The sequence below is a fragment of the Tamandua tetradactyla genome, chromosome 10 (assembly GCF_023851605.1).
Source record: "Tamandua tetradactyla isolate mTamTet1 chromosome 10, mTamTet1.pri, whole genome shotgun sequence".
Classification (NCBI taxonomy): domain Eukaryota; kingdom Metazoa; phylum Chordata; class Mammalia; order Pilosa; family Myrmecophagidae; genus Tamandua; species Tamandua tetradactyla.
In genome coordinates, this window is record NC_135336.1 from 106,063,437 (window position 1) to 106,088,327 (window position 24,891).

Genomic DNA, 24,891 nt, shown 5'->3' on the forward strand with positions numbered 1-24,891 from the left:
GCTCTCAGGCCAGCCTCCCCTGGACGGGAAGGTCTTAACTACCTCCAGCTAGGCACGCCTAACAAAGGGGGCCTGGCCGGAGGCGGGAAAGGGGGTGGTTGGGGCTGGGCAGCGCCTCAGGCCTGTGACCTTACACCCTAGGAGGGCGTGGGAGGGACAGCCGCCTGGCTCCTTCTTCTCCTCAGGTGAGATGGTTTTCCACCTCCACTGAGAGGGAGAGGGGCCCAGGGGCAGGGGTGGGGGACAGGCGCAGGAAGGACTGGAGAGGCTGGGGTCAGTGGGTCTGGGGTAGTGCACGGAGCAGGGTGGGACCAGGCTGGGGAAGGGGCGGGGCCTGAGGATAGGCGGGGCCAGACTGGGGCAGGGGCGGGGCCTGGAGTGGGGCAGGCAGCGCTGACCTCACGCACATGTCGGCCTCATACTTCTTCCCGTAGAGGATGCCGAGCAGGGAAGGGTTCTTGTTGCCCCTGAAGTTCAGGGTCACGTCGTAGACGGCGGCGACTGCGGGGAAAGTGAGCAGGTGAGCGCCCTCCCCCGCCCCCTGCCCCCCGCCCCCCCCCCCCCGGCCACCGCACGTGGCCTACCGGTCCCACGCAGGCACTGCACGGCAGTGGTGAAGCCCTTGGTCCGCGGCAGCAGGTGGTACTTGAGCGGGGGCAGCCCCTTGGCAGCCGCCACCTCCATGCTGACCCGGTGCTTGGTCTCGGTGAAGCGGGTGCCCTCGCAGTACAGCAGGAACTAGGGCACAAGGGGGACAGGTCGTGCCCACTGACCGCCTGCTCCCGACTGGCCAAGCCAAAGCCCTGGGCCAGCCGTGGCGGCGCGTGAAACAAAAGCCGTTTCTTCTCAGCCGGCCACAGCCCTCGCCCAGAGAGAACGGCTCTCAGGTGTGCTCAGGAAATGGGGCAGACCCGTCCAGAGACAGTGGTCCCCGGGGGGGGGGGTGTCCGGCTCCTGAGCCCCTGTCGTCCCTTCACACTCCCTCTGCAGGGGCGACCCCCTTTCTGGGCCCGTCCCAGCCATGCTGCCACCGGTGTGGACATCACAAGTGGGCAGGGCTGCTAGGGGAGGACACCTACGTCCGCAGCCCTGGGACTGACCAGCTCCGGGAGTCTAAGCCTGAGCGGGAACACCTCAGGGTGTCCTTGCTGTGCCGCAGCTCCAACTCCTTTTCTTGGAGGGGAACCCCTGGGTCCCAACCGAGCAGGTGCAGCGGCCACCGGGAAGGGCTCCCTCTCCCAGCCATGCGCCTGGACACATTTAGGGGCTGAGGGGAGGACCCATCTTGCCAGGTGATGAAGCCAGACCTGCGAGTGAAGCTAAACCAGGCGGAGTGCCCCTGCGGCCTGCGCGGCCCACTCACCCACATGTACTCGGGGTAGTCGGCCAGGCGGCGCAGACCCTCGATCACCGTGTCCCTGTCCTCCTCCCATTTCCGTTTGCAGAACACGATCTCCAGAAAGTACCATGTCCAGCCAATGAGGGGAACGTACAGCAGCTCCTTTTTAGCGAGGACTTTGGAGCTCTGAAGAGAGGAGAAGATGCCAATGACCTGAATGTCAGAATCAGAGACAGAAATCCAGGGCGGGCTTGGGGGGGACCAGGGCAGAAGTGCCAGGGGGCAGCGGCCAGGCGGGCTCATGGGCAGCCTCTCCAGGGATGCACCAGAGGGTGTGCTGTGCAGGTCATGGACTTGGGGCTTTGGGGTCCCCACAGTGAAGAGGGGAGAGGCCCTGATGTGCGAGTGTGCACTCACATGGACTGGGACCGCCTGTGTGTCAGGAGCCCTGATATGAGTGTGCACTCACATGGAATGGCACTTTGTGAACGTGCGCGTGTCAGGAGTCCTGATGTGTATACACTGCGTTCTACAGACCAGAGAGCTGTGGCTTGGCCATGATCAGCAGTGGGCAACCCCCCAGGGTGCGAGGGAGCCCCAGGGTGCCAATGGTGCCAATGGACTCCCAGGTCCCTGCTGGGTCTTCAGGTGCCAGAAGCTCCCCAGGGTGGTTTAGGAACCCTGCACTCTACAAAAGGAAGGCTGCACAGGACGTCCCCACCTGTCCCAGTGCTGTAGCTTAAATGCCACCTGAGGGAGCTCAGCCACCTGGCTGCTTGGTGGGTGCTGCAGTGCCAGTGGTATGAGTTGGAAAAGGGAAGGATGAGAAAGGGCTAACAGCAGGGGCTGCCCCGCAGACAAAACACCTCCCAGGAGGGGTTAGGGAAACGCCAGTGACAAGGACCCAGAGCAGGAACGTTCAGGCATGGGAGCCACGCCTAGCCAGTATCTCTGGGGTCACCTGTCCCTGGGTTCACCCCCAGCACCCCTGGGATCACCCCCAGTACCTCGGGGTCACCTGTCCCTGGGTTCGCCCCCAGCACCCCCGGGGTCACCTGTCCCTAGACTCACCCCCAGCACCTCCAGGGTCACCTGTCCCTGATCTCACCCCCAGCACCCCCGGGTTCACCTGTCCCTGTGCTCACCCCCAGCACCTCCGGGGTGACCTGCCCCTGGGCTCACCCCCAGCACCCCGGGGTCACCTGCCCCTGGGTTCGCCCCCAGCACCCCCGGGGTCACCTGTCCCTAGACTCACCCCCAGCACCTCCGGGGTCACCTGTCCCCGTGCTCACCCCCAGTACCTCTGGGGTCACCTGTCCCTGTGCTCACCCCCAGCACCTCCGGGGTCACCTGTCCCCGTGCTCACCCCCAGTACCTCCGGGGTCACCTGTCCCTGTGCTCACCCCCAGCACGCCAAACCGCTCACACATTGTCCATCCACAGAGGAAGTCGATTTCGAAGTTATGGTTCAGGATGATGACCACATGTTCCTTCCCAAAGCAGTCCACCGTGGTCTGGTCCGTGAACAGGGTGCACTCCGTGCCAGACCACCACTCCAGGAGCATGACCAGCTCTGCGGACAGAGGGGAAGGGCAGTCGGTGGCAGGGCCCCACACCCCCAGGCGCCATGGTGGAGTGTGGCACCTGCTGGCTCATGGGTCAGGGCACAGGTCATGACCCGACCCGAGAGGCACAGAGCAGGGTGCGGCTTTCAGTCAACGTATCACCAAGAAGGGAGTGTTCTGCTAGAAAACAGTTTTGATGGCCTAGATTTCATAAAGTATGTTTTCCACAAGTACAGTTGCCTCCTCTAAGCAAGTCGGGGGAACAAAAATGGACCTATTTTAGTCTGCAGAGTAGTAGAAGAAATGGAAGTGGGAAACTATCATTTTCTACCTACATCTTTCCATTTCCTTCCATGCCATGCTCAGCCGGGTTAGGGAAAGCCCAAGGCCAGGGGTGCGACACTTGCAGGACTGCGTAAAAAGACCAAAACATTTACTCTATCGTGTGGGAAACAGGGTACAATACAGCGTGTCTGTAGAACTGAAAGTTTTAAAAATGAAAATAGTTAACAATGCAGTGGAATTATGGTGATTTTTCTCCCCAGTGCTCTCGGGTGTTACAGATGTTTATCCTATTTAAAAAGACAAAACTGACATGAGTAGCCCCCACCCCCAGGACAGCCCACCGCAAGCCTCCTGCCCTTCCCGCGCCAGGGGAGTCAGGGAGCAGCGCGGGTCTCGGCCTCCTCGGATGGGCCCCCATCTCCAGTCAGTTCCCCACGTGCGGCCAGGGCCCTGGCGGGTACAGTGGACCTTCCCAGCCCGGGGCGGCACGGACAGCTCCGAGCCTGAGGACAAAGCTGGCGGCTGTGTGCCCCGCATCCGCGCAGAGACCCGAGGCACACACCTTCCCGGTCACGACATGGGAGAGGGCCACGGTGCTAAGCCTGCCAGTCCTCCTCGGACTCAGCACTTCCCGCGCGGCGGGGGACCGGATACAGAGCGTGCAGCGGAGGGACGGCCTGGGAGACCCCAAGGGGGCCCCCACAGCAGGTGTCCCGGGGGCGGCCTCGCGGCCCAGCAGCGCAGGTCTCCCCGAGTCTAGCTGCGCCTTCCGTGCGCGACACCGCACCTGCTCTGTGTTCTAGAGAAATCCCCATTCCCGGGGCTTGGCGCCCCCATTTACAATGGCGATGAGGGCAGCTGCTCCACAGGTCCGGGGACAACAAGGAGGGGTGAGGCCCGTGCAACCCACCCCTCTCCTGAGGAGCTGCCCCATGGGTGGGAGATGCGGCTCCCTCCCCAGTGCGCCATCTTTGGCCACTCCTCACCTGTGGGGACCGGCTGAAGGCTCTTGGAGGGGCTTGGGGTGCCCCCGGTAGATGCTCAGCCAACAAGCTACTCCCACCCCTGAGCTGTAGGCTGTGGGCCCACAGATGTGGGGACAGCCGGCTGCAGCCAAGACCACCGCAGGGAAGTGAACTGGTGTCTTCTCCTGGGTGACCCGCACATCTCGCTCACATGGGCCACACCTAAATACCCCCCACCCACCGTCGTGCCCTGGCAATGATCCTGCTGGAGGCCAGGTGTCATCACGGGGTGGCTGCAGGAGGGTCAATTCTTGCATGAATGGGACTTGTGTCCATGCCCTGCGCAGTCCCTGCAGGCTATGGGGCGCGTCGTTGCACCGACTGTCAGCAGCTGGGGAGGGTGGTGGCGGGAGCACCTCCCCAGCAGTTTTCACTGGCCGGACACCTGCGTCTCCACCACGCGCTGGTCCGGCAGTCAGGAGTGCTGCACAGAGTCTCAGGAGAGGGGATCCTGCGCCTCCGCCCCAAGGGGACCCCAGGACCCCGGCAGCGCCCACAGGCAGGTGAGCGCTGGCACCTAGCTCCCGGGCCGTGCCCCGGAATGGGCTGCAGACATCCACGGTGAGGAAGGAAAAGGAGCCGAGTGCGTGTGAGTGGACTCCGCGGGCAAACCCTGCGCCACACGCTCAGCCAACACGCCGCACCCCGCCCTGGAACCCGCTGTCCCCGCGGGCGGAGCAGCAGGGAAGGCAGTGCTTCACCAGCTGCGGTGCACACCTGGCCTCCGCGTCTCCCGCCAGCCCTCGTCCTCAGGCAGGCAGCACAGAGGGGAAGCCCGAGGAAGGGCTGGGGGCTGCCTCCGGGGCCAGCACTCAGCTCTTTCTGTTGCTCCTGTTGCTCAAATGCATGCTGCCCTGGTCACACGGAGCTAGGAGGGTCCTGTCCTTCCCAACCACTGATTAAAAAAGTCACAACTCAGGAACACAGGAACCATTCTTGAGCACTGTACGCCCACTCTGCAAATCCCGTTATTTAATGATTGTAACCCAGCTGAGAAGCAGGTGACTTTAAACCTCTTACAGAAAGCTGCACTTCAGTTACATGTAAACCACAGCCAAGTCAGCAGGGAGCCAGCTCAGCCGGACAGCCCCCCTGGGGCCTGACAGCTCCCCCTGTCCCAACAGCCCCCCCAGGCCCCAACAGCCCCTCCACGGGGTCCCAACAGCCCCTCCACGGGGTCCCAACAGCACCCCCTGGGGCCCAACAGCTCCCCCTGGGGGGACCTTACAGCCCCTCCTGGACCCAACAGCCCGCGACTGGGACCCGTCAGCCACCTTGGCCAACAAATAAGGTGGAAGCCACTGGGCATCCGGGAGGCCCCAGAACAGGGCGGACAAGAGCTGCAGGCGAGACTGTGGCTCAGGGCTATTCAGAAATGACACTGGGGCTCCCACTCTCGCTGCCCAGCTCCCTGCGACACAGGGAAACTGCTACTCTACGCAAAGGGGAAACATGCGAAAGTGGAGCATCCCCACATCAGCAGGGCCCAAGGTGGGCCCAGCCCCTCCACACCCGCCTGCCTAACCCTGTGGGAACAACCCAGTCTCTTCAGCAGTGACCTCTGTGCCCCCCACCCCAAATGGAGAAAGGGTTCTCTGTTCCTCTTGTCTAAAACGGTCCATGCAGGCTCACACTCCTGCCCTGGCCTCTTCCAGCCTCTGGGAAGGGAGGCAGCGCCCACGAGCATCTTTTCAACATGAGCTGGGCATGCAGCAGTCAGCCACACATCTGTGCACACTGCGGGGAAGCACTGCACACCCACAGCCATGGCCAGACCCGGTCACCACCCACCGAGCTCGCGCCAGACTCAGAACTGCCTACACCCAGAACCCCCAGCCTCAGGGCTGCGCACACAGGACCACCACCGTGTGACCTCAACACGAGACCAGGTGCTTCAGAGAGCTGGCCTTTTGCACAAACAACGAGTAACTAGTACTGAGAGCACACAGTATTACCACGTGTGGTCAGAGTCTGACAGTCATCGTCCCCAACAAGCAGCCGCTTTCTCCTGACGTGTCTAAGGCGTGTCAGCATGCACCACTGCTCACTGCAGGAAAACCGTGGGTGGTGACGCTGAGAGGTCACGCTCACCCAGCAGGAAGTTCGCGCTGTTCCAGTATGAAAACCCTCAAGGAACTTTAGAAGGAAAATGACAAGCAGCAGCCCCAGAGAGATGGGGAACGGCCACAGAGACGGGGAGCACCCACAGAGACGGGGAGCACCAGCAACAAGGAACAGCCAGAGAGATGAGGAGTAGTCACAGGGACGAGGAACAGCCATGGAGATGAGGAGCAGCCACAGAGGCACGGCCCAAGCTCAGCCGTCAGCAGTTTTATTGCACAAGGGCTGTGTGCATGCTACAGAGAGGACGCCTCAGATGCCACGACACTGCAGGGGACGCCTCAGGCACTGTGGGCGCTACAGCTGTGCAGCCCTCAGCATGCATCTCCTAAGGAGACTGGCCTTTCCCCCAAGCCTGAATTTTCTTTTATGGGATTTAAAGTTCTGAATTTTACCTTTAAAACTGCAATACATCTACAATGATTTTGTAAAGAAAAAGGTGAGGTGGGGACCAAATTCCATTTTAACCCCCAATCTGGGAAACAAACAGTTTTGGGTCTGTCTAGTCAACAGCCCACATTTCCATATCGTCTGCTAATGAATTTTAGTCATTCTTCACCAAATCTCATGTCTTTAGTACCTGTATTTCCTATCTCCTTGTGTGGTCTTAGACCTCCAGCTATAAGTTGAACAACAAGCATCCTTGACATGCTCCTGATTTTAAAAGGAATGTTTCTAACATGTCCTCACTTAGTATGATATTTGTTGTAGCTTTAAAAAAAAAAAAGATATTCTATCAGATTAAGGAGACTCCTTTCTATTCTTGATTTGCTAAGAGTTTTTTTTAAAGAAATCATAAATGGTAACCAATTTTATCAAATGCCCTTACCCCGTTTATTGAGATAGTTTTTTTTTTCTTTCTTCATTAATCTGTTAAACCATCCTTGCATTCTTAGTATAAATTCAACTTGGTATTTCCCTGGTTTTTCAATTCTAAGTACTTTAATTTCTTCTTTATTTCATGTGTGTTTTTAAAGTCCCAAATATAGAGGACCTCACATTAACCCATCAATGTGATGGTTAAATTCAGGTGTCAACTTAGCCAGGGGATTGTGCCCAGTTATCTGGTCAGGTAAGAACTGGCCTAACTGCTACTGCAAGGCCATTTCATGGCTGGTTTATTGAGTCATCAGCAGGCTGACTGCATCTATGGCTAAGGAGAGCTTCTTTTGCAGTGAGTGACATTTAATCTAATCAGTCAAAAGTTTTAAAGGAAGATTCAGAAGACAGCCAGCCTCTCCTGGGGGAATTCACTGAAGACCTTATCAGGCTGCCAGCCCTCCAGCCTGCCCTCAGGATTTGGACTCTTGCATCCCTACAGTTGCTTGAGACACTTTCATAAAATCTATTTATAGATATCCCCTGTTGGTTCTGTTTCCCTAGGGAACTGTGCAACTTGGCACTGGGACTGGTTCCTTTTTTTTTTTCTACATGGCAGGCATTGGGAGTTGAAACCAGGTCTCCAGCATGGCAGGTGAGAACTCTGCCACTGCACCACCACTGCCCTGGGACTGGTTCTTGAGAAACCAAATCTTAAAAATGGGTTTTTACAATTGGTTCTCTACTCTGATTAAATTCAAAGGCACTAATGAATCTATTTCCACTCCAATAATAAAGATGGCACTGATAGTCCATGGCATGAGTTGGCAAAACATGCAAAATATCACAGATTCTCCTAATCACACTTGGATGGCAGTGTTTTTGACACCTTAATAGAGTTTTGTGGAGTTAGAAGGTAATGATGTTGGCTAGTTGTTCTTAGATGCATTGAATAGTTATAAGAGTGAGGGATGAGCTGAAGGCTTCAAACTTGCAACTTCAACACTGTATGAAAGATATAAAAGTTTCCATGTGTGCCCTGAAAGAAAATCTTATTTCCTGTGGTTGCAAACCCAGAATCTCAATGTGTGAGTATAGGATTTACAACATAAACTCAAATGTCCAACTTTAAGGTTTTTAAAGAGCTGTTAAAGTAAGGGCTTTGATTGGAAAAGGGGGATCCTGAAACTTGGAATGGGGACATATGGGTTGAAAATAATGGCAGTGGGGACACTGGGCCCCTGGATTCTGCTGAGTTTTTGCTAGACAGACCTGTAATGGGCTGCCCTGAGGAGACAGCCACCCACCCCCACCCTCCAGCCTGCCCTGAGAAGACAGCTTCTGAACTGCAGTCTACCCTTGGAGTCTGCCATTTGGCTTCAACCTAAAGAGACGGACGCTTCAGTTCCTGCTAAACTTTTAACCACCTCTTGCGGGGATACAGCACTTACTCCTCTGGAGATATTAGTTCTTTTTCACCATATGAAACTGAGGTAGTTGCCTTGAAAGACACTTCTAATTCTTTTCATGACCCACCTCCAGCACACCCCTCTTTACTTCAAGATATAACTGAGTCAAGTCCCAACAGGCCCCAAAATGTGAGATACAGAGTGTGGCCCATGAGGAGGTACGTTACACTCCAAAAGAACTGCATGAGTTTTCCCATTTATGTAGACAGAAATCAGGGGAACATGTGCGGGAATGGATTTTAAGGGTGTGGGATAATGGTGGGAAGAATATAAAGTTGGATCAAGCTGAATTTATTGATATGGGCCCACTAAGCAGAGATTCTACATTCAATGTCATAGCTCGAGCGGTTAGAAAAGGTATTAACAGTTTGTTTGGGTGGTTGGTTGAAACGTGGATCAAAAGGTGGCCGACATTACCTGAGGTTGAAATGCCAGCACTGCCCTGGTATAATGTAGATGAGGGGATCCAGAGGCTTAGAGAGATTGGAATGTTAGAGTGGATTTATCACGCAAAGCCTGCTCTTACACCCCAAGAATGTCCAGAGGATGCACCTTTTACCAGGATTTTGAGGAATAAACCTGTGAGACTAGCACCATCACCCCTGAAGAGCTCTGTGGTTGCACTTCTCTGTAGGTCGGATATTACTGTGGGAACTGCTGCCACTGAGCTGGAATCCTTAAACACAATGGGGATGACCAGATCCCAAGTTGGCAGAAGCTGTGTGTCAACAGTTAATCACCACAGACAAGGTGGATGTGGCCACCACAATGGACAGCCGACTCAAAGCAGCAGTCAAAACAATCTGTCTCACACAGACTTGTGGCACTGACTCACACGGGGTATCTAGAAATAAATTACATGGGCAGTCTACTAAATTCTTGTTTGATCTGTATAAGCAGAAGAGTTCTAGGTCAAGGGAACAAAATAAATTCCAAAAAAAACAGAGAGTCTTGGCCCCTTAACCAATTCCCAGACTTGAAATAGTTTATAGACCTTGAGTCCCTTGAATGAGGGGAGCAATGGGTACCCCTGAAGAAGCACCCTGTTACACTGCCCAAAATTTACACTGTTAACCTTCCCTGCAGCCTTCCCCAAGGAGACCTACTCCTTTTACCAGGGTGACTATGAACAGGGGAAAAGGAAATAATCAGATATTTTTGGAATTATTGGACACTGGCTCAGAAGTGACATTAATTCCAGAGGACCTAAAACATCACTCTGGTCCACCAGTATGTGTAGGGGCTTATGGAGGCCAGATGATCAATGGAGTTTTAGCTCAAGTCCATCTCACAGTGGGTCCCCAGACTCATTCTGTGGTCATTTCCCCAGTTCCAAAATGCATAATTGAAATCAACATACTCAGCAACCGACAGAATCCCCACATTGCTTCCCTGACTCACTGAGTGTAGGCTATTATGGTGGGAAAGGCCAAGCGGAAGCCACTAGAACTACCCCTGCCTAGCAAAATGAATCAGAAGCAATACCTCCAGGATTCCTGGAGGCATTGCAGAGATTAGTGCTACTCAAGGACTTGAAGGATGCAGGGGTGGTGATTCCCAACACATCCCCATTCAACTCTCCTATTTGGCCTGTGCAGAAAACAGATGAGTCTTGGAGGATGACAGTGAATTATCATAAATTTAACCAGGTGGTGACTCCAATTGCAGCTGCTGCTCCAGGTGTAGTATCACTGTTTGAGCAAATCAACACATCACCTTATACCTGGTATACAGCTATTCATCTGGCAAATGCTTTTTTCTCAATACCTGTTAGTAAGGACCACCAGAAACAGTTTGTTTTCAGCTGGCAAAGTCAGCAATATACTTTCACTGTCCTACCTCAGGGGTATATCAACTCTCTAGCCCTATGTCACAATCTTGTCTGCAGGGACCTTGATCGTTTTTCCCTCCCACAAGACATCACAGTGGCCCATTGTATTGATGATATCATGCTGATTGGACCTAGTGAGCAAGAAGTAGCAATTACTCTAGATTTATTGGTAATGAATTTGTATGTCAGGGGATGGGAGATAAATCCAACAAAAATACAGGGGGCTCCCACCTCAGTGAAATTTCTAGGTGTCCAGTGGTGTGGGGCATGTCGAGATATCCCTTCTATGGTGAAGGATACGCCATCTGGCCCCTCCTACAACTAAAAAAAGAGGCACGCCACCTAGTTGGCCTATTTGGATTTTGGTGACAACATATTCCTCATTTGGGTGTGCTACTCCAGCCCATTTACTGAGTGACCAGAAAAGGTGCTAGTTTTGAGTGGAGACCTGAACAAGAGGAGGCTCTGTGACATGTCCACACTGCTGTGCAAGCTGCTCTGCTACTTGGGCCATATGGTCCAGCAGATTCAATGGTGCTGAAAGCTTCAGTGGTCAATAGAGATGCTGTTTGGAGCCTTTGGCAGGCCCCTATAGGAGAATCACAACAGGCCATTAGGATTTTGGAGTAAAGCCTTACTGTCCTTTGCAGATAACGACTTTCCTTTTGAGAAACAGCTTTTGGCCTGCTACTGGGCCTTAGTAGAGATCGAACACTTAACCTTGGGCCACCAAGTTACCATGAGACCTGAGCTGCCTATCATGAGCTGGATGTGTCTGACCCACCAAGCCATAAAGCTGGGCGTGCACAGCAGCACTCTATTGTAAAATGGAAATGGTATATACGAGATAGGACCAGAGCAGGTCCTGAAGGCACAGGTAAGTTACAAGAGGAAGTTCCCAAATGCCCATGGCCCCTACTCCTGCCACATTACCTTCTCTTTCCCAGACCAGAGCTATGACCTCTTGGGGAGTACCCTACACTCAGTTGACTGAGAAAGAGAAAACTTGGGCCTGGTTTACAGATGGTTCTGCATAATATGCAGGAAACACCCAGAAGTGGACAGCTGCAGTGCTACAACCCTGTTCTGGGATGTCCTTTAAGGACAGTGGTGAGGGGAAATTCTCCCAGTGGGCAGAACTTCAAGCAATTTATCTGGTTGTTGATTTTGCTTGGAAGGAGAACTGGTCAGAAGTGCATTTGTATATTGATTCATGATCTGTTGCTAATGGTTTGGCTGGATAGTCAAGGAGCTAGAAGGAACATGATTGGAAAATTGGTGATAGAGAGGTCTGGGGAAGAGGTATGTGGATGGAACTTTCTGAGTGGGCTAAAAACATGAAGCTATTTCTGTCCCATGTGAATGCGCACCAGAGGGTGACTTTGGCAGATGAAGGTTTTAATAATCAAGTGGATAAGATGACCCGTTCTGTGGATACCAGTCAGTCTCTTTCCCTAGCCACTCCAGCCATTACCCAATGGGCTCATGAACAAAGTGGTCATGGTGGTAGGGATGGAGGTTATGCATGGGCTCAGCAACATGGACTTTGACTCACCAAGGCTGACTTGGCTACAGCTACTGCTGAGTGCCCAATATGCCAGCAGCAGAGACCCACACTCAGCCCCGATATGGCACCATTCCCCCAGGTGACCAGCCAGCCACCTGGTGGCAGGTTGATTACACTGGACCACCCCCTTCACGGAAGGGGCAGCGATTTGTTCTAACTGGAATAGACACATACTCTGGATATGGGTTTGCTTTCCCTGCACGCAATGCTTCTGCCAAAATTACCATCCGTGGACTTATGGAATGCCTTATCCACCATCATGGTATTTCACCCAGCATTGCTTCTAATTAAGGAACCCACTTCACAGCAAATCAAGTGCTGGAATGGGCACATGCTCAGGAATTCTCTGGTTTTACCATGTTCCTCATCATCCAGAGGCAACTGGGTTGATGGAGCAGTGGAATTTTGGGGTGGGGAGGAGTGTATGAGCCGAGAATCAAACCCAGGTCTCCTGCATGGCAGGCAAGCATTCTACCATTCTACCACTGAACCACCTGTGTACTCCTGAATACCTTTTGAAGACTCAATTACAGTGCCAACGAGGTGGCAATACCTTGCAGGGCTGGGGCAATGTTCTCCAGGAGGTCGTATATGCTGTGAATTCGCATCCATTCTACGGTGCTATTTCCCCCATAACCAGAATTCACAGGTCCAGGAATCAAGGGGTGGAAATGGGAGTGGGTCCACTTATTACCACTCCTAATGAGCCACTAGAAACTTTTCTGCTTACTGTCCCTGCAACCTTAAGCTCTGCTGGTCTACAGGTCTTAGTTCCAAAAGGAGGAGTACTTCCACCAGGAGACACAACCATGACTCCACTGTACTAGAACTTACAACTGCCATCTGGCCACTTTGGGCTTCCCATGCCAATGAATCAACAGGAAAAGAAGGGGATTACTGTTCTGTCTGGGGTGATATCAAGAGGAAACAGGACTGCAACTACATAATGGAGGTAAAGAATGAGTTTTCCTGGATCCCTTAGAATGTCTTTTAGAATTACCATGCCCTGTGATTAAAGTCAATAGAAAAGTGCAACAACCCAATCTAGGCAGAACTATCAAATGGCCCAGAAACTTCAGGAATGAAGGTTTGGGTCCCTTACCAGGCAAAGAACCACAGCCAGCTGAGGGTAAAGGGACCATGGAATGGGCAGTGGAAGAAGGTAGTGATAAATATGAACTACGACCATGTGATCAGTTACAGAAAGGAGGACTGTAATGGTATGAATATTTCTTTCTTGCTTTGTTATAAATATGTTTGTACATAAAACAAATATCTTTGTTTTCTTCTCTATCTTATCTCCTTATCAAAAGGCATAAGTTGTACTGCTATAAAGTTATAGAATATCAAGTTTAAGAGTGAATGTTACCCAAGGACTTGACCCTATTCTGGAGAGAGATTTAGTGCATTTCTGGTTGTGCACAGGATGGTTGAGTATTGATAGATGAAAAATATGTTATTGTGTTCCCTTTAGAGATTAAGTGGTTTAAAGTTAAGGTGCTGTATATAGCTGACAAGTTAACAAGGGGTAACCTGTTAACAGTGAGGTTTATTAGTCAACTTGGCCAGGTGATGGTGCCCAGTTGTAACTGGCCTAACCTCACATGCAAGGATATGCTGTGGCTGGTTAATAAACCAAAGTTGGTTTATTAAATCATCAGCACATGGATTGCATCACGGCTGATTACATCTGCAGGCAATTAAGGGGGGTGCCTCCTGCAATTAGTGATGTTTAATCTAATCAGTCAAAGGCTTTAAAGGAGAAATCTGAAGAGAGAATTTCTCTCTCTGCTTCAGCCAACTAGCTTCTCCTGGGAGATTCGTTGAAGACCTTCATCAGAGCTGTTAGCTCGTGGCCTACCCTATGGAATTTGGACTCATGCATCCTCAGTTGCATGAGACAATTTTATAAAATCTCATATATACAGGTATTTCCTGCTGGTTCTGTTTCCCTAGAGAACCCTGACTAATGAAGTCAACTTCTACCTCAACTGTCTTGCTTGCAAGAGACTGAGCCCCGGGTGTGGTCCCCTAGACAGTGTAGGGCTGAGCTCCAAGTTCCTAGCCAATATGACAATTACTATTTTCTAACTAGCGAAGTGGGTCAGTTACTCTTTATTGTGAATACTGATATACCATCTTACTGCTTGCTTTCTATTTTTCTTGTTTTTATGCTTTTATCTCCCTTCTTGCCTTTTTAAAACACTGATTTTGTCTTTTTCTTAGTTCTCTTTTTTCCAATGGCTTGAAAGTTAAATTTGGTTTTTCTTTTTCTACTCTTTAAAGTCTAAAGTTAAAACTTTAACCTTCTTCCTTGCAAACACAAGAACTATGAACTCAACCCTGTTCTCTTCCATTCCTGAGATAGTATTTAGATCTTTTTCAACTTCACACACTGGGCATCATTATAGCTTTACATGATTCTTCAGCATTTTTGGATTACCAATTCCTCTGCCTACTATTCTTTCTTGCAACTAAGACTGATAACTATTTTCATTCTTTCTGAGGTGTGTCTCATAAAAATTTCTTAGGCAGAAGATCTATGGTCAAGGATGCCTTCAAATTCTGTTTACATAAAAAAGGTTTTATTCATGCTCATTCTTGAAAGATCACTTTGCTGGGTATGGAATTCTACGTTGGTGATTATTGTCTCTCAGTTTATGGAAGATATTCCACTGTCTTCTGGTTCCTACTGTCATTGAAGAAGACTGCTTTTAGTCTACTATCGATCCTTTGTAGGCAATCTGTTTTCTTCTCTGGATATTTCTAAGATCTCTTCATCTCTGGTAGTTTGTGATTTTACTATGATGTGTCCTGATGTGAATTTTTGTTAATTTACCCTGCTTAGAATACAATGGCTTCCTGTCTCTGCAGACTCATGCTTTCATCAGTGCAGGAAAGTTCTCAGCCATCATCTTTTCCAAAGTTGCTTCTCCTTTATTCTCTCCTCCTGGGACAGAAGTTGGGGACCTATTTTACAGACTGTCTCATTATATTCATCTATCTTATAACTTCTATTTCAAAAATTTTCTCTCCTTGTCTCTATTCTGAATGACTCTAGGTGATTCTTTTTCATATTTATGTCCAATTCATACATTCTCTCTTTAGCTTTGTCTAATCTGATGAAAATTCATTCAATACATTTTAACCTTACAAACAATTCTACAGAGGGGACCAAGATGGCAGCTTAGTAATGTATGCGTTTTAGTTCGTCCTCCAGAACAACTACTAAATAACCAGAAACAGTACAGAACAGCTCCCGGAGCCACGATAGTGACCGGACACACAGCGTACCCCAGTTTGGACCAGCTGGACCGGCTGTGAGTCTCCAGAACAGTGAGTTCCCCAAGCCTCGGTGGCCGGCGCCCCTCCCCCACAAGCGGCTTCCCGGAGGGAAAGAAAAGAGACTCTAACAGTAGCAGGGACTGAATCCAACCAAACACCAATTGTGGCATTAATAAACAAATTCTGACTACTAAAAATAGGCCCCCAGCTCAGGCGAAACTGGTCAAGGTAGAGGTCGCCTATTGGGCTAACCAAAAAAGAGGAAAGGGGACGAAACAGAGGCTTTTGTGGCTGTTTCTATGGAGGCTTGGCTGCCTCTGGATTCAGCGGTGGGATTACACAGGCTGCAACTGCCCCAGACGTAGGCAGAAACAGGCTGCTTTCAGGGCTATCTCCCGCCTAAGCCTTCCCCAGGGGAGGGGTGAAATGCAACTCAGGTGGAATCGCTCTCTCAAGGAATTCAGACCCCAGGGCTTGGCAATTTGAAGCCATTAAAACCAGCCTACAACCTCTGCTCTGTCTCCACCATGCCCCCAGCAGGGAGAGCCTTCCAAAGTTAAAGGAGCCACAACATCTTTTGCTGGTGGGACCAGCAGACAGACAAGCGCCACATACTGGGCAGGATAAGAAAAACAGAGCCCAGAGACTCCACAGGAAAGTCTTTCAACCTGCTGGGTCTCACCCTCAGGGAAAACTGATGCAGGTGACTCCTTCCCCCCGAAAGGAGGCCAGTTTAGTCCGGGAAAACCCAGCTGGAGTCTGTAATACCTATGTAGACCCTCCTAAGGGTGGGGAGGGAAAAGGCACCTTACAAGCAGGACAAGAAAAAAGAAAACAAGAACTGAAAAATTACCCTCTGTAAAACAAAACTTAAGCTAGAGGTCCAGAAAAAGCTGAACTGAAGATCAAAGAACAGATAGACAACAAACTCATCTAGCAAGAAAACCCTAGGTAAGATAAGTGAAAGGAATCTCCAAAATAAACTAATTAAGGTAATTTAATGTCTAGACGCCAGCAAAAAATAACAAATCACAGCAGGAAAATTGAAGATATGACCCAGTCAAAGGAACAAACCAATAGTTCAAATGAGATATAGGAGCTGAAACAACTAATTCTGAATATACGAACAGAAATGGAAAACCTCATCAAAAACCAAATCAATGAATTGAGGGAGGACATGAAGAAGGCAAGGAATGAACAAAAAGAAGAAATGGAACGTCCGAAAAAACAAATCACAGAACTTATGGGAATGAAAGATACAGTAGAAGAGATGAAAAAAATAATGGAAACCTACAATGGTAGATTTCAAGAGACAGAGGTTAAAATCAGTGAACTGAAGGATGGAACATCTGAAATCCAAAAAGAAACAGAAACTATAGGGAAAAGAATGGAAAAATTTGAACAGGGTATCAGGGAATTGAATGATAATACGAAGCGCACAAATATACATGTTGTGGGTGTCCCAGAAGGAGAAGAGAAGGGAAAAGGAGGAGAAAAACTAATGGAAGAAATTATCACTGAAAATTTCCCAACTCTTATGAAAGACCTAAAATTACAGATCCAAGAAGTGCAGTGCACCCCAAAGAGAATAGATCCAAATAGGCGTTCTCCAAGACACTTACTAGTTAGAATGTCAGAGGTCAAAGAGAAAGAGAGGATCTTGAAAGCAGCAAGAGAAAAACAATCCATCACATACAAGGGAAACCCAATAAGACTATGTGTAGCTTTCTCAGCAGAAACCACGGAGGCAAGAAGACAGTGGGATGATATATTTAAATTATTAAAAGAGAAAAACTGCCAATCAAGAATTCTATATCCAGCAAAATTGTCCTTCAAAAATGAGGGAGAAATTAAAACATTTTCGGACAAAAAGTCACTGAGAGAATTTGTGACCAAGAGACCAGCTCTGCAAGAAATACTAAAGGGAGCACTATAGACAGATACAAAAAGAAGAGAGAGGTGTGGAGAAGAGTGTAGAAAGAAAGAAAATTAGATATGACATATAAAATACAAAAGGCAAAATGGTAGAGGAAAGTACTACCCAAATAGTAATAACACTAAATGTTAATGGACTGAACTCCCCAATCAAAAGACACAGACTGGCAGAATGTTTTAAAAAACAGGATCCTTCTATATGCTGTCCACAGGAAACACATCTTAGACCCAAAGATAAACATAGGTTGAAAGTGAAAGGTTGGGAAAAGATATTTCATGCAAATAACAATCATAAAAGAGCAGGAGTAGCTATACTAATATCCAAGAAATTAGACTTCAAATGTAAAACAGTTAAAAGAGACAAAGAAGGATACTATCTACTAATAAAAAGAACAATTCAACAACAAGACATAACAATCATAAATATTTATGCACCGAGCCAGAATGCCCCAAAATACGTGAGGCATACACTGCAAATACTGAAAATGGAAATAGACACGTCTACCATAATAGTTGGAGACTTCAATTCCCCACTCTCATCAATGGACAGAACATCTAGACAGAGGATCAATAAAGAAACAGAGAATTTGAATATTACAATAAATGAGCTAGACTTAACAGACATTTATAGGACATTACACCCCACAACAGCAGGATACACCTTTTTCTCAAGTGCTCATGGATCATTCTCAAAGACAGATCATATGCTGGGTCACAAAGAAAGTCTCAACAAATTTTAAAAGACTGAAATCATACACAACACTTTCTCAGATCATAAAGGAATGAAGTTGGAAATCAATAACAGGCAGAGTGCCAGAAAATTCACAAATACGTGGAGGCTCAACAACACACTCTTAAACAACAAGTGGGTCAAGGAAGAAATTACAAGAGAAATCAGTAAATATCTCGAGGCGAATGAAAATGAAAACACAACATATCAAAACTTATGGGACGCAGCAAAGGCAGTGCTAAGAGGGAAATTTATTGCCGTAAATGCCTATATCAAAAAAGAAGAAAGGGCAAAAATTCGGGAATTAACTGTCCACTTGGAAGAACTGGAGAAAGAACAGCAAACTAATCCCAAAGCAAGCAAAAGGAAAGAAATAACAAAGGTTAGAGCAGAAATAAATGAAATTGAGAACATGAAAACAATAGAGAAAATCAATAAGACCAGAAGGTGGTTCTATGAGAAAATCAATAAGATTGATGGGCCCTTAGCAAGATTGACAAAAAGAAGAAGAGAGAGGATGCAAATAAATAAGATCAGAAATGGAAGAGGAGACATAACCACTGACCTCACAGAAATAAAGGAGGTAATAACAGGATACTATGAACAACTTTATGCTAATAAATACAACAATGTAGATGAAATGGACAAGTTCCTAGAAAGGTATGAACAACCAACTTTGACTCAAGAAGACATAGATGACCTCAACAAACCAATCACAAGTAAAGAAATTGAATCAGTCATTAAAAAGCTTTCCAAAAAGAAAAGTCCAGGACCAGACGGCTTCACATGTGAATTCTACCAAACATTCCAGAAAGAATTAGTAACAACCCTACTCAAACTCTTCAAAAAAATTGAAGTGGAGGGAAAGCTACCTAATTCATTCTATGAAGCCAACATCACCCTCATACCAAAACCAGGCAAAGATATTACAAAAAAAGAAAACTACAGACCAATCTCTAATGAATATAGATGCAAAAATCCTCAATAAAATTCTAGCAAATCGTATCCAACAACACATTAAAAGAATTATACATCATGACCAAGTAGGATTCATCCCAGGTATGCAAGGATGGTTCAACATAAGAAAATCAATTAATGTAATACACCATATCAACAAATCAAAGCAGAAAAATCACATGATCATCTCAATTGATGGAGAGAAGGCATTTGACAAGATTCAACATCCTTTCCTGCTGAAAACACTTCAAAAGATAGGAATACAAGGGAACTTCCTTAAAATGATAGAGGGAATATATGAAAAACCCACAGCTAATATCATCCTCAATGGGGAAAAATTGAAAACTTTCCCCCTAAGATCAGGAACAAGACAAGGATGTCCACTATCACCACTATTATTCAACATTGTGTTGGAGGTTCTAGCCAGAGCAATTAGACAAGAAAAAGAAATACAAGGCATCAAAATTGGAAAGGAAGAAGTAAAACTATCATGTAGGAGCCAAAGGGTTAATAGAAAACCTGCGGAATTTATTGGGAGTAACTGTCTTCAAAGTGGCCTTGAGGAGGTCTGCTGCAAACAGCAAGCTCCCAGCTGTGAGCCTTATCTGGGGAAGAACATGGTCTGTAAACAGACTTGCTTTGTTCCTACTTTCGCACACAAAGTATGGAATGTTCCCTTTTTGCTACCCAGATATCCGGGAGGCTAGATTGAAAGTAACAAGAGAACAAGGGAGTAATATACTGAAAAAACAGGCTTGGTCAGCAAAAGAGCTATGAGAAATGATATAAACTAAAGCAGCTGGAGCTCTTCGGGGCTGCAGTCATCTTGTCTGTCTTCTGTGTGTGTCTGTGTGACTCATTCCTCAGGAAGTGTCCGCGTCCGCGTATTTTATTTCGCAGGGGTTGCTGAAAGACTACAACACTATCACTGTTTGCAGATGATATGATAATATACATCGAAAACCCTGAAAAATCCACAGCAAAACTACTAGAGCTAATAAGTACAGCAAAGTGGCAGGTTACAAGATCAACACTCAAAAATCTGTAGTGTTTCTATATACTAGTAATGAACAAGCTGAGGGGGAAATTAAGAAATGAATTCCATTTACAATTGCATCTAAAGGAATAAAATACTTAGGAATAAATTTAACTAAAGAGACAAAAGACCTATACAAAGAAAACTACAAGAAACTGTTAAAAGAAATCACAGAAGACCTAAATAGATGGAAGGGCATACCGTGTTCATGGATTGGAAGACTAAATATAGTTAAGATGTCAATTCTACCTAAAATGATTTAAAGATTCAATGCAATACCAATCAAAATCCCAACAACTTATTTTTCAGAAATAGAAAAACCAATAAGCAAATTTATCTGGAAGGGCAGGGTGCCCCGAATTGCTAAAAGTATCTTGAGGAAAAAAAACGAAGCTGGAGGTCTCACACTGCCTGACTTTAAGGCATACTATGAAGCCACGGTGGTCAAAACAGCATGGTACTGGCATAAAGATAGATATATCGACCAATGGAATTGAATTGAGTGCTCAGATATAGAACCTCTCATCTATGGTCATTTGATCTTTGATAAGGCAGTCAAGCCAACTCATTTGGGACAGAACAGTCTCTTCAATAAATGATGCCTAGAGAACTGGATATCCATATGCAAAAGAATGAAAGAGGACCCGTATCTCACACCCTATACAAAAGTTAACTCAAAATGGATCAAAGATCTAAACATTAGGTCTAAGACCATAAAACAGTTAGAGGAAAATGTAGGGAGATATCTTATGAATCTTATAATTGGAGGCAGTTTTATGGACCTTAAACCTAAGGCAAGAGCACTGAAGAAGGAAATAAATAAATTATTTATTTCTCCTCAAAATTAAACACTTTTGTGCATCAAAGAACTTCATCAAGAAAGTAGAAAGACAGCCTACACAATGGGAGACAATATTTGGAAACGACATATCAGATAAAGGTCTAGTATCCAGAAGTTATAAAGAGATTGTTCAACTCAACAACAAAAAGACAGCCAATCCAATAACAAAATGGGAAAAAGACTTGAACAGACACTTCTCAGAAGAGGAAATACAAATGGCCAAAAGGCACATGAAGAGATGCTCAATGTCCCTGGCCATTAGAGAAATGCAAATCAAAACCACAATAAGATATCATCTCACACCCACCAGAATGGCCATTATCAACAAAACAGAAAATGACAAGTGCTGGGGAGATGGTGGAGAAAGAGGCACACTTATTCACTGCTGGTGGGAATGTCAAATGGTGCAACCACCGTGGAAGGTAGTTTGGCGGTTCCTCAAAAACCTGAATATAGAATTGCCATACGACCCAGGAATACCACTGCTGGGTATCTACTCAGAGGACTTAAGGGCAAAGACACAAATGGACATTTGCACACCAATGTTTATAGCAGCATTATTTACAATTGCAAGGAGATGAAAACAGCCAAAATGTCCATCAACAGACGAGTGGCTAAACAAACTGTGGTATACACATACAATGGAATATTATGCAGCTCTAAGACAGAATAAACTTATGAAGTATGTAACAACATGGATGGACCTAGAGAACATTATGCTGAGTGAGACTAGCCAAAAACTAAAGGACAAATACTGTATGGTCTCACTGATATGAACTGACATTATTGAATAAACTTGGAATATGTCGGTGGTAATAGAGACCATCAGGAGATAGAAATAGGGTAAGATAATGGGTAATTGGAGCTGAAGGGATACGGACTGTGCAACAGGACTGGATACAAAAACTCAGAAATGGACAGCACCATCCTACCTAACTGTAATGTAATTATGTTAAAACACTGAATGAAGCTGCATGTGAGAATGATAGAGGGAGGCGGGCTGGGGACACAAATGAAATCAGAAAGAAAGATAGATGGTAAAGATCGAGATGGCATAATCTAGGAATGCCTAGAGTGTATAATAATAGTGAAATGTACAATGTACAAATTTTAAAAATGTTTTGGCATGAGGAAGAACAAAGGAATGTCAGTACTGCAGGGTGCTGAAAACAGATGATAATTAATACTCTAAAATGTCACCTTATGTGTGAGACTAAAGCAAAAAATGTTTGTTACAAAATTTAGATTTTGACTAGAGCATTTCCTAATATAACTCATGTAGATAGTTTGATTGAATGTCATAAGTACTTGGAATCTCAGGTAGCACATGAGATTTTGTTGGTTTGTCCAGAGTGATGCCCCGATGAATCCCAGAGTGATTTGATCAGTGACTGGAAAAGTATTTGCAAGCCCCCTTTGGGGAATGGTGAGAGTGGGGAGAAATTCAACTTCCCCAAGTTGAATTCTTGATATTCTCACAAGCTGTGTGGACAACGAAAGCTATAGGCTGAGCCCCCAGTCTTGGGGTTTGTTCACATGAAACTTAACCCCACAAAGGATAGGTCAAGTCTACTTAAAATTTAGGCCTAAGAGTCACCCCCAAGAGAGACTCTTTTGTTGCTCAGATGTGGCCCCTCTCTCTAGCCAACATGACAAACAGTCTCACCACCCTCCCCCTCTCTGCGTGGGACATGACCCCCAGGGGTGTGGACCTTCCTGGCAACGTGGGACAGAGATCCTGGAATGAGCTGAGACTCAGCATCAAGGGACTGAGAAAAACCCTAGAATGAGCTGAGAATTAACATCAAGGGATTGAGAGAACCTTCTCCACCAAAAGGGGGAAGAGTAAAATGAGACAAAGTGTCAATGGCTGAGAGATTCCAAACAGGGTTGAGAGGTTATCCTGGAGGTTATTCTTATGCATTAAGTAGATATCACCTTGTTGTTCAAGATGTAGTGGAGAGGCTGGAGGGAATTGCCTGAAAATGTAGTGCTGGTGTTCCAGTAGCCATGTTTCTTGATGATGATTGAACAATGATATAGCTTTCACAATGAGACTCTGTGAATGTGAAAACCTTATGTTTGATGCTCCTTTTAGCTACTATATTAACAGAAGAGTAGAACATATGGAATAAAAATAAATAATAGGGGGAACAAATGTTAAAATAAATCCAGTTTGAAATAGTGGTAAATGAAAGCAGGTGGTAAGGGGTATGGTACGTATAGTTTTTTTCTCTATTATCATTTTATTTTTCTGTTGTCTTTTTATTTCTTTTTCTAAATCAATGCAAATGTGTACTAAGAAATGATGAATATGCAACTATGATGATATTAAGAATTACTGATTGTATATGTAGAATGGAATGATATTTAAATGGTTTGTTAATTTTTTTTGAATTAATAAAAAAAGTTAAAAAAACAATTCTACAATTTTATTTCTTCATTTATAGACAGCATTCCTGGTTGTTTCTCAAATCTGCTGGTTATTTCTGGAAGATTTTTGTCTAAATCTTTCATTGCATACTTGTTGATCTTTGACTATGAGTTCATATTTGACTGATCTTAATACGTGGGATTCTCCAGGTCTCTGTTAGAGATGCTTCCCCCCCAGAGTGTAATTCTGTCTTCCTCTGCTGAAGGCCAATGGATGCTGCTAAGAGGGCTCCACCTGAGCTGTCTTCAAGTCGTCCTGGCTTAGATTTAACTCCCTCCCTTGAAGCTGGCCCATATTTTAGGCTCCTTCCAGGTTATGCTGATATTCTCCTTTTTGTCCTAAAGGAGTTGGAGGGAGGCCTGAGAGAGCTCCTTTACTTACTACGACCCCAGTAGGAGACAGATGAGTGCTCAGGTGTGAGTAACTGTAGCTGTGTGTGTGGGGGTGGGGGGGGGTGGAGGCTGGGTGCACAGCTGAGACAAGACTGACCATGTAATGATAGCTGTTAAAGCTGGGTCTTCAGTGAACCGAGTTTCTTTTCTGTACTTTTGTTTACATTTTAAAAAATCCAAATTATTATGTAAACCATAAGAAATTGCCACTTCTGGCATCAAAATGGCCAATTGTTGGCATTTCAGTTGGTCCAACCTCCTAGAAAGTTTGGGGTTAAGCATCTTTTCACATCTGTTGGCCATAATAACTTTTTAAAAGCTCCTGCGCAGCCCTCCCACCTCTTATCTGGGGAGCTCCCATGAGGAGGAGGACAGAGCCCTGCCCACGGCCACCATAGGAGGCAGAGCCATCCCCATGGCCACATAGGGGACAGAGACATGCCCATGGCCGCCATAGTGGACAGAGACCTGCCCAAGGCTGCCATAGTGGACAGAGGCCCACCCATGGCAGCCATGGGGGGGGGGGGGCAGAGCCCTGGCCACAGCTGTCATGGGATGGAGGCCCCTCCACGCCCTCTGTGCTCTTCCCTAGGAGCACATCCTGCCTCCGGGAGGAGCCTCCTGCAGGAGCCTCCTGCAGGCTGGGGAGCTGGAGACCAGTTTTTTCAGCAGTTCGCCTCCTTACTGCTGCCAGGCGCTCAGCAGCATGGGGAGATACTCACGGCTCCACAGTGAGTAGGAGAGGCGACAGTTCACCCGGCGGTACAGCTGCTTGTTGAGGGGCCAGAGCGCGAGTGTGCACAGCTGAACGGCGTTGATGATCAGCCCGCTCACCACGAAGACGAACCCGATGAGGAGATGCACGAGGAACTGGGTCTTCAGGAACGCCAGCAGGCCCATGGTTGCTCCTTAGTAGCGGGTGCAAGGTCCTTCACTGAGAACGGCCGTCCTGGAGGGACACGACGGGATGCGGTTCAGGAAACGTGGCGGGGGCCCATGACAGCAAGCATTCGGGGCGCTTGGTCAGAGTCCAAACTCACAGCCTGTGATGGCAGCTCACGCGCCGCTCACTCAGGATGCTGGTCCTTCCTAAGCAACGCTGCACAGCAGGCGGAACACACTACTCAGGTGTACATTACCTGCACACACACACGGCACACACGCACGTGGGCACACACAGATTTGCTCACCTGCAATGCACATGCACACACGTGCACAGTGGTGCACGCACACACTACACATATGGATGCACACACACAC

At 47.5% G+C, this 24,891-nt stretch overlaps 1 protein-coding gene across 12 annotated transcripts in view; it reads right to left on the reverse strand.

Moving 5' to 3' along the window:
* Positions 1-24,891, reverse strand: part of AGPAT3 (1-acylglycerol-3-phosphate O-acyltransferase 3) — a 130,124-nt gene that overhangs the window by 14,076 nt on the left and 91,157 nt on the right. For 11 of the 12 annotated variants that reach the window (XM_077119124.1, XM_077119116.1, XM_077119117.1 and 8 more), the window contains 5 exons: positions 24,354-24,580; positions 2,743-2,912; positions 1,364-1,525; positions 585-738; positions 399-501 (listed from right to left, as the gene is read on the reverse strand). In XM_077119124.1, the coding sequence (XP_076975239.1) occupies positions 399-501; positions 585-738; positions 1,364-1,525; positions 2,743-2,912; positions 24,354-24,531 (767 nt within the window). In that variant the 5' untranslated portion in view covers positions 24,532-24,580. The remainder of the gene's footprint in view (positions 1-398; positions 502-584; positions 739-1,363; positions 1,526-2,742; positions 2,913-24,353; positions 24,581-24,891) is intronic. The other variant, XM_077119127.1, reaches the window with a different exon arrangement.